Genomic DNA, 16714 nt, shown 5'->3' on the forward strand with positions numbered 1-16714 from the left:
AGCGGCACAAGCCTGTAATCCTAGCATGCTGGGAGGCTGACAGGAGGATGACAAGGTAGAACCCAGACAGAGCAACTTAGCTATTTAGTGACACCCGTCTCAATATAAAAAATAAAAGGGCTGGGACTGTAACTCAGTGTGAAGGCCCTGGGTTCAATCTCCAGTATGGGGCAGGGAGGCTAATTTTTCATTTCTTTAACGACAAAGCATCTTGTACAAATAGTAACAACTGGAAGAATTTTTTAAAAATGTAGCACTTTTGAAATGTTGACACTAAATCTTCATGAAAATAAAAGAATAAGAATAGTATTGGATCCATCCAATATGGCTGAATGGAGGAGGAACCTTATGCAGAGCTACTCAGAGAAATTCAACTAAAACACAGGTAACTGGAAGAAAGGACAGGGACATACACTCTGAAAGTAAAATCAATTTGAAAGAAGAAACTAACAGATCAAGCAAAATACAGATAAAAGACTTAACAAAACAGCCAGCCCACCTGGCTGCCAGTGGGTCGCCATATTGGGACAACTGCCCACCACACTTGGAATTGTAAAGAAGATAGAAAATGTTATACTAAAATAGTGTGGCTAAGTCAAGCCATACAGGATAGACTTGGGATATAAGGTCCCCTGCTCCTTCTGCATTCCTCCAAACAGAAGACGCTACAGTAAATTCTGCTGACACGAACTGCTCCCTCCCTGTTCATTGATCAGTTTTCCTTTTTTGTTTCCTTTTTTTCTTTCTTTTCTTTTTTCTTTTCTTCCCATTCCTTCTGTGCGTTAGAGCACTAACTGGAACTCTAGAAACAAAATTAAAGAGCACAGGGTGCACAGCAAATGGAGCAGCGAACCTCTCCTCCGTGACCTGTGGTTAGAAGGTGCAGGAATTAAATAGCTTTGCACTTCTGGGCTGTGCAGCCCCGGGCTGTCCCCACACTGCCGGGGGAAGGAGCAGAAGGGTGCCCCACAGTACCCTTATCTTACCTCAGGAAGTTACACAATACAGCAGAGTTGAGTAGCAGTAGAACTTATAAAGCAATGGCAAGTTAGCACCACACTTTGGGAGAGGTGTAAGCATTGGGGCAGAGCGGCCTTGGACTGTAACAGCAGGAGCACAGGACCAGACCTTCACGGCGTCCTACCCTACCCTGCAACAAATGACCTGAAAGGACAGAGACTTGCCAGGAAGAGAAATACAGAAGGCTCAGCAAAAATCAGGAGCCAGAGGCACACGGGACTAGGAGCAGCCCTGTCTGTCTGGAATCAGTACAGCAACTGGGAGAGAGAAGCAACCAAGAGAAACAGGGTAAGGAGTAGGAGGCTGCTAAGAAACACAGAGAAAGTACTGACTGAAGACTCTGTGCCACCACCTCCACCCCCATCCCCCGGAGGTCAGGATCAGCCGCAAATCCAGCACAAACCCAATTTCAGGCTTACCAGTGTTATCCAGTAGGTTTGGATTCAGTGGACACCAGAGGAATTTTGTTTTCTTTTTATTTTATTTTATTTTATCTTTCTTCGTTTTTGCTGGTTTGTTTCCATTTCTTTTATTCTAATCTATTCATCTTCCCCCCCCCCTTTTTTTTGTTTCCATTTCTTTTATTCTAATCTATTCATCTTCCCCCCCCCCTTTTTTTTTACCTCTCTAGAGTTAATCATATTTTTATATGAGTGAATAGCGGGTCTCTAATTTTTCTGGTCAACTTCAATAATCCTTTGCTCACTCCTTTATTCTTTCTCTTCTGCCCTCTTCTCTAGTTTCCCAAAGCTTGCATGATCATCCTTGATCCTCCAACCTGGCTTCTACTTTACTTCTTTTCAGTTATCTCTGTTTTATCCATTATTCTTCTTAAATTTCCCCACCACAGGGTAAAACCACTCTACCAAGGGGAAACATTTTGCATAAAAGCTCCCAATTTATGATTGGTTCTGTTATATAACTGTAGATTTTGCTCCTATAGTTTAAGGTATAAAATTAAGTTACTACAGTTTTTCAGTTTCTAATCTGTGCTAGATGCTATTGTTATTGTTAATTATACTACTGTAGCTAGAATGTCATACCTGTTTTAATCAGTTGTTCTCCCTTCTGTAACAGTACTGGGAGTTCTAGGGTAACAACCTCACAACAGCCCAGCACCAAAAGACTGGGAACTGAGCCAAACAGATACTAACATTTCATTCTTAATTAACTGGAAAGATAGGATCTTGGGACAGACACAAACCAAGAACCTCCCATACACAGAAAGGCCTTGATACTAGTGATAAAGCTGCCTACTAAAAAACTTACAAGGATCAACACAGAAAACAAAATAAAAACTTTTGAAATAGAAAATGACAAGATGTAGAAGCAAAATGCAACCTCAGACCTCCAGCCCACTCAGAACAAGTCCAGGAGGCAATGAGATAGAGGATGGAAGATACAAACCTGAGATTTTTGAAATGATAGCAACCTAAGTAAAGAAACAAATCCATGAGGCTATAGAGGAAATCAGATCAGAAATAATCTCTCAGGTAAAAAAAGAAACGTCAACATTTATAAAGGAATTGCTCAGCAAGTCTAGAGTAGAGATAGACTAAAAAAAATAGCTGTTGATAGGAAAAGGATGGAAACCATGAATAATAAATATAGGAAAGAAACAGAATGCATGAAACGGATTCAAACAGATCCAGGAAATTAAAGATTCCATTTAAAAGCTAGAAAAACTGCTTGAACAAAACTGAACATAGACTTTCAGACCCTGAAGATAGGATTGTGGCTAGTGACCATCAAAGGAGAGATCTCTTGAAAATAACAAAGCATCAGGAAATAACACTTCAATAACTACAAGATAATGCAAAAAAAAAAAAAATATGTAAGAGTGGTGTCAATAAAAAAACAGGAATCAACACAAATGACATAAAAAAAACTCTTTGCAAAGTAATTGAAAATTTCCCAAGCATGGGAAAAGAATCTGACATACAGTTAGGTGATGCATACAGAACTCTAATTAGCCATAACCAAAATAAATCTACACAGACATATAAATAGTCAAGATCCCAGAAATTCAGTACAAGAACAGCATACTACAAGCTGTCAGAGAAATGAAACAGATCACCTATAAAGGAAAACCCATCAGAATCACAGCAGACTACTCAACACAAAGCCTCAAGTCAAGAAGAGTTTGGAGTGCAGCATTTCAAATTCTAAAAGAAAACAACTTCCAACAAAGTTTGATGTATCCTGCAAAACTATCTTTCAGAATTAATGGAGAAGTAAGATACTTCCAGGACAAACAACAACTGAAGAAATTCATGATCACCAAACCAACACTAAAAAGGGTACTGAAAGATATTCTAGACAGAGATAATAAAAGTGACCACAATTCCAAGAAAAAAAGAAAGAAACTACCAAGCCAGGCATTAAGTTAAACAGAAGGGAAAAGCACGGAACCAAGAGCGGGGAAATAAAATGACAAACATAAGCCAATACATATCAATTATAACCATCAATGTAAATGACCTCAATTTATCAATCAAAAGAAACAGGCAGACTGGATCAGGAAATGAGATCTAAAAATATGCTGTATACAAGAAACACATTTAACTCAAAAGGAAACTTGTTGACTAAAAGTCAAAGGATGAAAAAGAAAACTCCATGCAGCAGGAACCCAGAAAAAAGTAGGGGTATCTATTCTGTTTGCAGATAATGTGAACCTCAAACCAAGAATGATCAAGAGATAAAGAAGGTCACTACAAAAAAAAAAAAAAGAAGGTCACTACATACTTGTAAGGGGAAAATTTTGAGAGGAGGTGATAACAATCATAAATATGTATGCACCAAATACAGGAGAGCGCAACTATATGAGACAAGTATTAACAGACATGAAAAATCGAATCAGCAATAACACAACTGTAATGGGGGAACTTAATACCACACTGTCAGAAACAGAGAGATAAACCAGACAAAAAATCAGCAAAGAAATATCAGAACTGAACCAAACCAGTGAGCAAACAGACTAGTAAGTAGATGTTTACAGAGTATTTCACTTAACACATCAGAATATACATTCTTCTCAGGTGCACACAGGTTGTTGTCCAAAATGGGCCACATGCTAACCCATAGAAAATGCTTAAGCAAATGCAAAGAACTGAAATTATTCCATGTATATAATCTGACCATAGTGCAATGAAATTGGAAATTAATGGCAAAAGAAACTGCAAAAACTCCATAAACACATGGAAATTAAGTAACACCTTCCTGAACAACCAATGGGTGACAGAGAAAATTAAAGAAGAAATTAAAAAATATCTACAATTAAAATAAAATGCAGACACAACATACTGGAACCTGTGGGACATAATGAAAGCTGTCCTAAAGGGGAAATTCATCGTGGTAAACTCTCACATCAGGGAAACAGAAAAAGCACAAATATACAAGCTAATGTTACACATCAAGCTTCTAGAAAAAGAAGAGCAAGTCAAGCCCAAAGCCAGCAGAAAGGAGAAATTATAAAGATCAGAGCAGAAATTAATGAAACTGAGACTAAGAAAACAATAAAAAGAGGGGCTGGGGATTTAGCTCAGCGGCAAAAGTGCCTGCCTGGCAAGCGCAAGGTTGTGAGTTCAGTTCCTGGTACGGGAGAAAAACCAAAAAACCAGAAAAAACAAAACAAAACAAAACAAACAATAAAAAGAATTAATAAATTGAAGAGTTGGTTCTTGAAAGAGTAAATAAAATCCATAAACCCTTAGCCGAACTTATCAAAAAAAGGAAAGAAAAGACTAAAATTCATGCAATGAGGAACGAAAAGGGTGAAATCACTACAGATCCTGTGGAAATTCAGATCATCAATATCTACTTTGAAAATCTTTACTTTTATAGGATGAAAAATACAGAAGAAATGGACAGATTCCTAGGTACATATAAATTACCAAAGCTGAATCAAGATATAAAAATTCTGAATAACCTAGTATCAGTCAAAAACATGGAAAAATGTAACTAAATCTTACCAATAAAGAAAAGCCCAGGTCCTGAAGGATTCACTGCTCAATTCTATAAGGAATTTAGTAACAATTTCATGCCAATACCTCTCAAATTTCTTTAAGGAAACTGAAAGGGAAGCAATACCCCCTACCTCATTCCTGGAGGCAAGTTTTACCCTGATACCAAAACCAGAGAAAGACCCAACCAAAACAGAACCACAGGCCAATCTCCCTAAATGCAAAAATCCTCAATAAGATACTATGAAAAAGAATGAAGCAAATTATCAAGAAGAGAATACAGCATGACCAAGTCAGATTCATGCCAGGAATGGCAGGGATAGTTCAACACATGCAAATCAATAAACGTAATATACCATATCAACAGAGCCAAAGATAAAAAACACATGATCATCTCAACAGATCCAGAGAAAGCTTTTCACAAAGTCCAATATTCATTCATGATAAAAATGTTTCAGCAAATCAGAATAGATGGTCTTTATCTCAATCTGATAAAAGCCATCTATGACAAACCAACAGCCAATAACATATGAAAAGGACAAAAACTGAAAGATTTCACTCTAAAATCAGGAACAAGACAAGCATGTCCACTATTACCATTCCTATTCAATATAGTTCTGGAAACATTAGCCAGAGAAATTAGACAAGAAAGAGAAATAAAAGGAATAAGGACAGGAAAGGAAGTTAAATTATCAATATTTGCAGATGACATGATACTCTACATAGAAGACCCCCAAAATTCCACCAAATTAATAACCACATTCAGTAGCTTAACTGGATGGCTTTAGTAACCAAATTCAATAGCATAGCCAGATACAAAGTCAATACTCAGAAATCAATAGCATTCCTGTACACAAACAACAAACTTACTGAGAGAGAAATTAGGGAAACCACACCCTTCACAATAGCATCCAAAAAAAAAAAAAAAAAGAAATACTTAAGAATCAATCTAACAAAGTAAGTAAAAGATTATATATATACATTTAAAATTACAGTACTCTAAAAAAGGAGATTGAAGAGGCTATCAGAAAATGGAAAGATAACTCCTTGCTCATGGATAGGAAGAACCAACATACAACATAGTGAAAATGGCCATACTCCCAAAATGGTTAGACAGATTTAATACAATCCTGATCAAAATACTGTTAGCATACCTCACAGAACTAGAGAAAACATTCCTAAAATTCATTTGGGATCAGAAGAGGCCTACAACAGCAAAGGCAATTCTGGGCACAAGGCAAGGTGGGAGGCATCACAATCCCCGACTTGAAATTATATTAGAAAGCCACTGTGATAAATCAGCATGGCACTGGCAAAAAAACAAAACAAAACAAAATAAAACAAACAAAACCAGACCCAAGGATCAGTGGGACAGTTTAGAAGACGCAGACAACTATAAACATACTCAGATACCTTATCTTTGACTAAGGGGCCAAACATGTTCACTAGAAGAAAGATAGCCTCTTTAATAAGTGGTGCTAGAAAAACTGGCTCGCTACATACCAAAGATTAAAACTAGACCCATGTCTATTACCATGTACTAACCTAAAGTCAAAATGGATCAAAGACCTAAATATTAAAACAGAAACACTAAATATACTGGAAGAGAAAGTAGGTACAAATTTTGAAAACATAGGTGTAGTTACAAAGTTCGTGAACAAAACCCAGACTGCATCGGAAATACTTCAAAGAATCAACAATTGGGATCTCATCTTATTAAAAAGCTTTTGCACATCAAAATAAATCACCAATGGAGTGAAAAGACAACCCGCAGATTGGGGAAAAATTTAAGCCAATTGTCTCTCAGACAAAGGACTTATATCTAGAACCTATAATGAATTGAAAAAAATAAGACCCACCCCCAAATTCAAAGTCCCAATCCAAAAATGGGCATCTCAGATGAATACACACTTCTCAGATGAAGAAATGCATATGGCAAACATATGAAAAAATGTTCAACATCATTGGTAATTTGAGACATGTAAATTAAAACAATACTGACATTCCATCTCATCCCAGAAAGAATGGCTATCATCAAAAAATTAACAAATAACAAATGCTGAAGGGGCTGTGGGGAAAAAGGAACCTTCTCCACTGTTGGTGGGAGTGTAGACTGGTACAACCGTTGTGGAAATAAGTGTGGAGATTCCTCAAAAAACAAGGATTAGAGGTCCCATTTGACCCAGCTATTCCCCTTCTGGGTATCTTCCCAAAAGAATTAAAAATATCATACCACAGTGATATATATGCACTCATGTTTACAGCAGCAAAACTTGTAATAGCTAAATCTTGGAAACAACCCAAATGCCCATCAACTGAGGAATGGATAAACAAAATGTGGTCTTTCTATACAATGGAGTACTACTCAGCCATAAAGAAGGATAAACTTGAGATTTTTTTTTTTGGGGTACGGGGAATTGAACTCATGACCCTGCGCTTGTCAGGCAGGCGCTTATGCCGCTGAGCTATATGCCCAGCCCAAACTTGAGATTTTTATAGGTAGATGGATGCAACTTGAGACCATACTCATAAGTGAAATAATTCACACTCACATGTTTAAACATTATATTGCCTCCTGGGTGTGAGAAACTGAAAGAGTAAATAAGGTCTAAAATGTCCAACAGATATTGTGAAGTTGGAAGAAATTATTCAAAAAGATGAAGGAACTAGGATGGGTGAAAGGGGAAAGGACAGTAGAGAAAAGGGAAAAAATGCAAGTCAGTTATACTATTAGAGTCTCTTAGCTTATTAAAGAGGAAGGTTTGTGCTAATACTGACTGGAGAAATTTTTACGCCTATATCATATATCCTGAGCAACTACTTTAAAGATAACAACATGTAATGCATTAACTACTGTTATTTGCCTATTTTTTTTTTTTTTTTATGAAATTTTACCTTTTTTCCATAAAATACAAAAATAAAAAAAATTCATAAAGTATCTTTAGTTTTGTAAACTGGGATACTCTGAATTTGTTTGTTTGTTCTTTTTTGTGGTTTTTGTTTTTTTTTCTGGTACCGGGAATCGAACTCACGACCTTGTGCTTGCCAGGCAGGCACTGTGCCGCTGAGCTAAATCCCCAGCCCCAATACTCTGAATTTGTACAGAGGGCTTTGTACCTTTCCAGTTCCTTTCAGAAAATCTCATGCAAAGTCAAAGCACTTAATGGTGTGCAGCAGCACTATGACAGAATCCACCCGGAATGGATGCCAGGCGCTGTGGAGACGCTAGTGCAGGACCGAAGCGCACCCTCCACCCCTTCCTGGGCTTGCTCTCCGTGGAGCAGTGCTGTCTTGCCTAAGGGGCCACTCTGTGCAGGCGGTGAGCACGCAGTGACTGGCCTTCGGCCTCCATGTTCCCATGGGACGCGCTGAACCATTCTCTCTCTGCCCAAGTCTGCTGCCTTCGCTCCCTCAGCGCTGCTCCTGAGGGCACTTACCATCGATCTCCGTATGAGAGCTGAGTCTATTTCCCAGGGAACCCAACTTAAGAAATGATCTCAGTTCATTCTATATCACACTTCTGTAATATAGTAATAAAATCTACATTGAAAAGAGTTAAGTTCCCATTTTACGACCAGCTCTCAAATGTTGCGTCTGGATTTGTTTTGGCAGATTGGAAGTTGAGAACCTCTGAGTACAAGTCCAAATAGTTACAGAACTGTGACCTGGGCAGGCTGGGTCAGCCCTCTCAGCTATGACTTCCTCATCTTTGAAGTGGGATGACAGTGACAATGCTAATTAACAGCATTCCCATGAGGAGTGCAGGAGATGCTGCACACCTGAGATTTCCAATACCCTCTGCTCTACTCTGTTATGTAAGATGTGGAGGTAGAAAGAAATTAAGACAGTCCCTGTTCTCCGAGAGATGGCATCGTCGCTGAGGAGACACTGAGAAATGAAGAGGTAGGACCATGAACAATATGGTGAGTGCTGAAGCAATCAAACATATAAACTGCAACAGAAGCTGCAAGAGCGCGGCTCTAACCAGGCTATGTTACCTGGCCAGGGAGTGAGGTTTGAGAGGAACAGGGGCTGGGGAAAATGCTTCACAAGAGGGAGAACAAAAAGGCGTTCTAAGCTAGTGAGGAACACTTTAAAGGTAGAAAGGATTAAATGTCACACTGTCAGGAATATAGAACTGTGCATTTCAGCTGAGGCATGTGGGGTGGTGTTTAAGTAAGAGACAGCGTTGAAGATTTTTTTAGGCACATGAAAGAGTTTGGGTTCCATTTTTTAAGGCACAGAGATCTACTCAAGATTTTAAACTTAGAAGCATCAGGATTAGATACTGGTGACTCCAGTGTAAGGTGACACTTTTTTCTTTGGTACAGAGAATCAAACTCAGGACCTTGTGCTTGCCAGGCAGGCACTGTGCCACCGAGCTATATCCCTGGCCCTATAAAGTGACACTTTGAAACTTCCTAATATAATTTCTTTCCTCTAACATGTAACATCAAATTAAATTTGTTAAAAAAAGGAAGTAAAAAACCTGCAAGTGAGGAATGTTCTAGTATCTAAATTAGTACACAGGGTTACTCGCTGAACTCGGGAAAATCATACAGAACTCAAGACAATACCCTCTGGGGATACAGACTGTACAGTGGGTAGAAGCTCAAAAATCCAGCCCTGCACTGTAAATGAAGAGGAAAAAAAAACAGGTATTTCTTTTTTTTTTTGAGACAGGGTCTTGCTATGTAGTTTAGGCTGGTCTGGCCTTGGGCTGACTTTGCAGCCCAGGCTCACCTCGAACTCAACGATCCTCCTGCCTCAACGTCCAGAGTGCTGGGATTACAGGCGTGCACCACCACGCCTGGCTAAAAACAGGTATTTCTTAAGTAAGTACAGAACCAGCCCAGAGCCACACCGGTTCTGGCAGCTCTCCTCACTTTTCTTCCCCCACTCCCCTCGCCTTGCCCCGTCTGCTTCGGGACCATTGGAGCCAATCTCAGGTGAGTCTCCACAAAAGCCCAGGCACCAGCTCATCTCATCCCTTGAACTGCTCTCCAGGAAGCTGCCACACGACCTTTTCTGATGCCATCGCGCATCTCCCAGCCTCCAGCAATCCTCTCACTGGGCCCCCAACCTTTGCAGGAGCTGCTCTTACCCCGTGCTGTAATGGACACCTGGCTGCTGTCTGGTGGCGCAGCCGTCCCCACAGACCTCACGGTACTGAGCGCAGGGAGGAGGTAGACGTCCTTGCTCTTGTTGCTCACTCACCCTAAAAACACTCACCTTCGAGTCCTGTGTTATCCTTCACGACTACCTGCTGTAGGCATCTTCAGATCGCTGGGGCACTCACTTCATTTCATAAAGATTTTAACTCACCACTGGCTGTTTGCTCTTCTTTTCTTGCTTGTGTTAGTCACTAGGCTGAACTACAATCCTACTTAAATGCCATGTTAGTCACTAGGCTAAACTACAATCCTACTTAAATGCCATTTCCCAGTGACTTCATGCACATACCATCACAAACCGACACAGCCAGCAAAGCACCGCACACACAAACACTCATGAGCATGCACTGCATCTGTCACTGTTGCTTCCCGGGGCGAGGACTCCATGCCTTCTCTCTCGTGCGAAACCTGCATTAGTTTTTCCTCCACTCTGAGTTGCTGACTCTGCTCCCTGTGTCAGTGAGGCGAGAGAAGCAAAGCCCACCACAAGGGTCCCTTCCCATCACCTCTTCCACTTGCATCTGTACCCAAATACTTCCCTGCTTCGCTCGCCCCTGCTGTGGCCAAGGCCAATGCTGAGGCTGGCTTTAGCTCCCTTCCACTCCCACGCTCGAAGCGACCTCACTCAGCCCTCGACTTCAAACGTCTCCTGTAGGTTATGACTTCCGAGTTTACAGCTTTACCCAGACCACCCCCGAACGAACTCCTACACAACCATCAAGCAGACGCCACTACTTAGACGCCTGAGAAGCACCCAGAACCTAGTGTCTGAAGCTAAGCTCCTGAGCTTCTCCGCAAACCTGCTTTTTGGGTAGTCTTTCCTTCTCAGTAAACGGCAACTCCTTTTTGCCAGATGCTCAGACCATCCTGCACTATCCTTCTACCTTCAAAATGCAACCATAATTGGACTGTTTCTTGCACGTCTACAGCTTTTGTCTGGTTCCTCAACCTCTCTTGCGTCATTTCTTGTGACAGTCTCCCACTGGTTTCTTTCTGTGCACCCCCACCTTTCCTACAGGCTTCTCTTGACCTAGCAGTCTAAGTGATCCCGTGAAACCCGTCAGTCCTGTTCCTCTGCTACCTGAAACGTCCTGTGCCTACTTATCGCTCTCACAGTAACAGTGAAAGTCCAACAAGGACCTCCACACGACTTGGTCCTGCACAGCCTCTCTTCTGGCTGTTCCTGGCAGCAGGCGCTGCTTTACCGTGGCCTTTGTAATTGTGCGGATGTTCTTCCCCAGGCGCCACATGCTCCAGTCCCTCAATTCCTCGAGGTCGCATGAAAATACAAAACTCTCAGTGAAGTCTTTCCTCATCTCTCGGCTAAAATTACATTCCTTTCCCTTTCCCCTGACACCACCTCCTTTTCCCTACTTCCTTTTTCCCCTTGGTGCTCACAAAGAAAACTAGTCGTGCTACTCACTTGGCTTGCAGGAGTCTCTCCCCTGTGCCAAAGTGTCAGCCCCACGACGGGGACTCCTGTCTGGTTTCGTTCATTGCTTATGCGCCTAGCAGCACAGCAGTGCCTGGCACATCAGTCATTCAGTAAGTACTGGGTGCGTAAATGACTAAAAGCTATCCACTCCCTGTAACAATCGTGGGATGTATGGAGAGTCACAGCACGATCGCGATGAAGTAAATGGTATGGCAACGATGTAGAGGACGAGGAAAAATCCTCAGAGCAGCAAAACACAACTAACTAGACAAAACACATCAAGAAACAGGAAGAAGGCTGGGGTCAGCATAGTCTGTGGTAGAGCACGTGAGTGGGGACGAGAAGCACATCCAAAGACAGAGAGCACAACCCACAGGAAAATAAAAGTCGACAGAAAATTCCTAAATTCTTCAAAACTGATTCAAGCTACGGAACTCAGTATGTAGTCACTAAAAAGGATGGCCATGAGGTGATAAACAGCTCTGCAAGATGAAACAAAGCGTATTACAGGACCAAAGAAATACATTAACACATCTTCACAATGCAACAGATACAGATGAAATGTAACAAGGAGTAAGACATATGCAGCACACTGCAGAAAATAAAATCAAGGACATAAAGGCTGGGTATAATTCTAGTGAATGAACATGGAAAAAAGAAAGAAATGGAAGCAATCAGATAAAGGTAAGAATAAAAATAATCTAACACAGGCTAACTGGTATTACTGAAGTAATGATTCTAATACATGGAACAGATATGTTCAAAGATTTCATACATTTCCCAGAAATATAGAAAGCACTGAATCTGCAGATTAAAGAGAGCATATACATTACTAAACCACAGATTTTTTTTTTTTTTTTTTTGTCTTTTTGAGACAGGGTCTCGCTGTGCAGTTCAGGCTGGCCTTGAGCTCGCTTTGTAGCCCAGGCTGGCCTTGAACTCACAACAATCCTCCTGCCTCAGCCTCCCGAGTGCTGGGATTACAGGCGTACGCCACCATGCCCAGCTTAAACCACAGCTTTACTTGGACTTCAAAAGGTAAGTCTTTAGACATTCTCTACATAAAAAGAAAATCACCCAAATAGGAAAAAAATCAGGCCAGTCCCAGACTATTCCTTACTAGAACAACAATTGCTACAAAGTTCTAAGAGAACAGAAAAGGTATGACCATGTATTATATAGGCTGGATATCCCATATCCACAATGCTTGAGACCAGAAATGTTTTAGATAGTAAAATGTTTGCATAATCAGGTATCTCATGGGGAAGATCCAAGTCTAAACACAAAATTCATTATATTTCATATTCATGTTACACATGTATGCTTAAAGTAACTTAGAACTGTATTTTTAATGTAGCTGCATTTTAACTGAGACTATCACATGAATGAGGTGTGGAAAAAAATTTTCTATTTGCAAAGTCATGTTGGCACCCAGAAAGTTTCCGATTTTGAGTCATTTTGTATTTTGGAATTTTAGATTAGGGATGTTCAATCGTAAACAGCCTAATATAGTTTCAGAATGAAGGCAGCCATGTACACGTTTCAAACCTGTGTGGAACACACAGAATACAGTACATTCGAAGCCTTCTCAGGAAAAAAGATGAACATAAACTTTAGTCAAAGAACCCAGGAAAGGAGAATCTTAACAAGTAAGTTAGTAAACAGTGAATCCAGCAAATATTTAAGACCTGAGCCTGTAAAATGCAATGTTTTAAGAGCTGAGGATACGGCAGTAACAAAGTCCTTGCCCTTATATAGCTGACTCTGTTGGAAAAGGAGAGAAACACGTATTACCAGGCACTGGGAGGTGAGGAGTGCTATGGAGAAAAATGGAGTAGGGTGAAGAGGAGAAAGCACTGAGCCAGGACTGAAGGGGGCCCTGCTCTTTTAAGAAGAGTGGCCAGGGAAGAGGCTCTGACTAAGCTACATTTGACAAGGGCCCCGAAGGTGCCAAGAGAGCCAGCTACGTGGCTGGCCGTGGGAAGGAGCAGCGCACACAGCTCCGAGATGCCGGCAAGGGTGCTGTCCCAACAGTGAAGTGGGACGGCAGAGCTCCTAGGACACAATAATACTCAAGAAATGGAAGGCTCTGTGCCTAAGTAGGGATTAAAGCCGGACCCTGACACCTGTACAGTGCTTAGGGAGATGAGAAAGGAGCACAGCTTGCGAGATAAAATTATAATTATTTGACAGTAATTACTATTGTGCTGCAAACATTTTTTAAAAATTAAGTAGCACAGCTGGGCGTGGTAGTGCATGCCTGTAATCCCAGCACTCAAGAGGCTGAGGCAGGAGGATGACTCCGAGTTTGAGGTCAGCCTGGGCTACATGGTTAGTTCAAAGTCAACCTGGACTACATAGCAATAGAATGGGATGTAAGCTGTTACCCTGAAATAATGCAGAATTGCTTTTTATTAAGAATCAGAGAATAAAATAGGCCAACTTTAACATTATGAGTTAGCAGATTTCCTAACTAGCAGCTCCAACTAATCATTAGGGAGACAGTTTAAAAGAATGTTTTCAAAGGAATCAATAAAAAGCTACAATAAAAAATACGTTGTGAGTTACCTATTTTTTTCACAACAGAAACTACAAATCCTATGAGGTCCACTTCAGAACAAGATGGCTGAAAGTCTGGGTCTAAAAGTCTGTTGAAGCAAAGGGCCTCCCTTGGGTGATAAACCTGGAATAATATTTCATCTGAAGCCTACAGAAAATAAAAACAGTATATATAAAGTATGAAGTTACATGCATTCATTAAAATTGAAAAACCATAATGGAAGTTTTGTACCGTGAGTTGTTGATACTGAGTTTTTTTTGTTGCTGTTAACTGTATGTTGGCTCTTTCAGATTTACTTTTGGATTTTGATGCTGCAAGATGATAGATTCTGTATCTCTTTCCCTCTGTTAAGAGTGAATGTAAATCTGATGACGGTCGCCAAATATTCAATATAACTGTTTACAGAAAGATGAAGACAACACAATGGGAAGAGCCGGTAAATGTTAAAATTCTTACTTAAAAATAAGCACAGGCAACAATAAAAATCTAAGGATACTCTTCTGACTCTGTGAGCAGTGGTAGCACACTTTGTTCCTCTGATATACATTATACTTTATCTAGTAATTGCAACCTCTTAAAAATAACTTCATTTTTAGAAACAACACTGATGAAATAATACATCTGCATACAAACCTGAATAATTTTCTTTTCTCTTATAACTTACAGCACGCAACTTCCACACAGTTGTGACATCTCTTGATAGACCTTGTCCCCCCTGCTCAGCAGACTCCATGGCCTTCCTGAACTCCAACTGGATCTGCGCTTGTCTTTTATCATTCAACGTCTGTCTGTAATTGTTCAATGCTCTTAACTGCTCTTCACTGAAATAACCCTGTGATGATTTAAAATAGTGAAAGAAAAAAATAAAGTCCATCTATTATAACTATGTTGCTTTAAAAAAGGAATAAAATACAATGGATTTCAGTTCATTTTAACGGTAGGATTAATGTTCTCAGTTTATCTCATAATATTCTCAAATGCTTCAAAATGTTTATTAATCCTTTTGAGAAACTTTCCTTGGGGGGGGAAAAAAAATCCCCTACTTATACATGTACTTTAATCAACCACTACCATAAATGGCTAACATGAATGACTGATCCATGTGTGGAAAATGTACTCATTCATTTGATTCTCCCAATAATTCTTTGAGATGGGTGCTATTACATGTCACAACTGATGACACCAAGGCACAGGGAGAACAATACCTGCACAGGCCATGCTAGAGAGGATGGCTTATGGACCTCATTCCTAAGACTCTGCAGTAGAACTTCATTCGCTCTTTGGAATAGTAGATATAAGTGAAGATGTGATACAAACACTTTTATCCTTCTGCCTCAAAACTTCTCTCAAGTCCCTCTAACAAATTCCTGATGGTACCTCTTAGGAATTTTACCCAGTGTAATAAAAATGAATAAATAACAAAGTACAATAGGAAATGGAATCTAGATATGTAACACATTAGCCTGCTATAACTATATACAGTTTAACCTCTGGAAGAGAGACTATAAAATCTTTGTATTGCCAAAGGTCATTCTAAATACACTGATAACATTTAGTTTACACATGAATTTTTTTAAAAACCTGCATTTCAGAAGGCCTACAAGACAGGCTGGTGTGGTGGCTACATAGCAAATTCAAGGCCAGCTCAAATGACAGCAAGATCCTGTTTCAACAGACCAATCTCCCTAATGAATACAGATGCAAAGATACTCAATAAGATACTAGCAAATAGAATGCAGCAAATTATCAAGAAAAATCATACATCACGACCAAGTTGGATTCATTCCAGGAATGCAAGGTTGGTTCAATATTCACAAATCTATAAATGTTATACACCATATCAATGGAGCCAAAGACAAAAACCACATGATCATCTCAATAGATGCAGAAAAAGCTTTCGACAAGGTCCAACATGCATTTATGATAAAAACTCTACAGAAAATAGGAACAGATGGTCTTTACCTTAACCTGATCAAAGCCATCTATGACAACCCAACAGCCAATATCATTCTCAATGGACAAAAACTGAAAGGTTTTGCTTTAAAATCAGGAACAAGACAGGGATGTCTGCTGTCACCACTCCTGTTCAGTACAGTTCTGGAACAACTAGCCAGAGCAATTAGACAGGAGAGAGAAATAAAGGGAATAAGGATAGGAAAGGAAGAAGTAAAACTATCACTATTTGCAGATGACATGATACTTTACATGGAAGACCCCAAAAACTCCACAAGAAGACTCCTTGAATTAATCAACAAATTCAGCAGTGTAGCTGGATACAAAGTCAACACCCAGAAATCGATAGCATTCCTATACACAAACAACAAACAGACTGAGAGGGAAATTAAGGAAACCATACCTTTCACAATAACATCCAAGAAATTGAAATATTTAGGAATCCATCTAACAAAAGAAATAAAAGATCTCTTCAGTGAAAGCTACAGTACTCTGAAAAACGAGATCGAAGAAGATTTCAGTAAATGGAAAAATATTCCTTGCTCATGGATAGGAAGAACCAACATTGTGAAAATGGCCATACTCCCAAAACTGCTGTACAGATTCAATG

General features: G+C 39.9%; 1 protein-coding gene across 8 annotated transcripts in view; it reads right to left on the bottom strand.

The window, feature by feature from the left end:
• Brca2 (breast cancer 2, early onset) overlaps window positions 1-16714 on the bottom strand; it is a 77592-nt gene that overhangs the window by 6849 nt on the left and 54029 nt on the right. For 7 of the 8 annotated variants that reach the window (XM_005387718.2, XM_005387715.2, XM_013515889.1 and 4 more), the window contains exons 22-24: window positions 14785-14983; window positions 14383-14546; window positions 14160-14298 (exon numbers count right to left, since the gene is read on the bottom strand). In XM_005387718.2, coding sequence (XP_005387775.1) covers window positions 14160-14298; window positions 14383-14546; window positions 14785-14983 — 502 coding nt within the window. The remainder of the gene's footprint in view (window positions 1-14159; window positions 14299-14382; window positions 14547-14784; window positions 14984-16714) is intronic. The other variant, XM_005387720.2, reaches the window with a different exon arrangement.

This window comes from Chinchilla lanigera, unplaced genomic scaffold (assembly GCF_000276665.1).
Source record: "Chinchilla lanigera isolate Chin_1 unplaced genomic scaffold, ChiLan1.0 scaffold00030, whole genome shotgun sequence".
In the NCBI taxonomy this organism is placed as follows: Eukaryota; Metazoa; Chordata; class Mammalia; order Rodentia; family Chinchillidae; genus Chinchilla; species Chinchilla lanigera.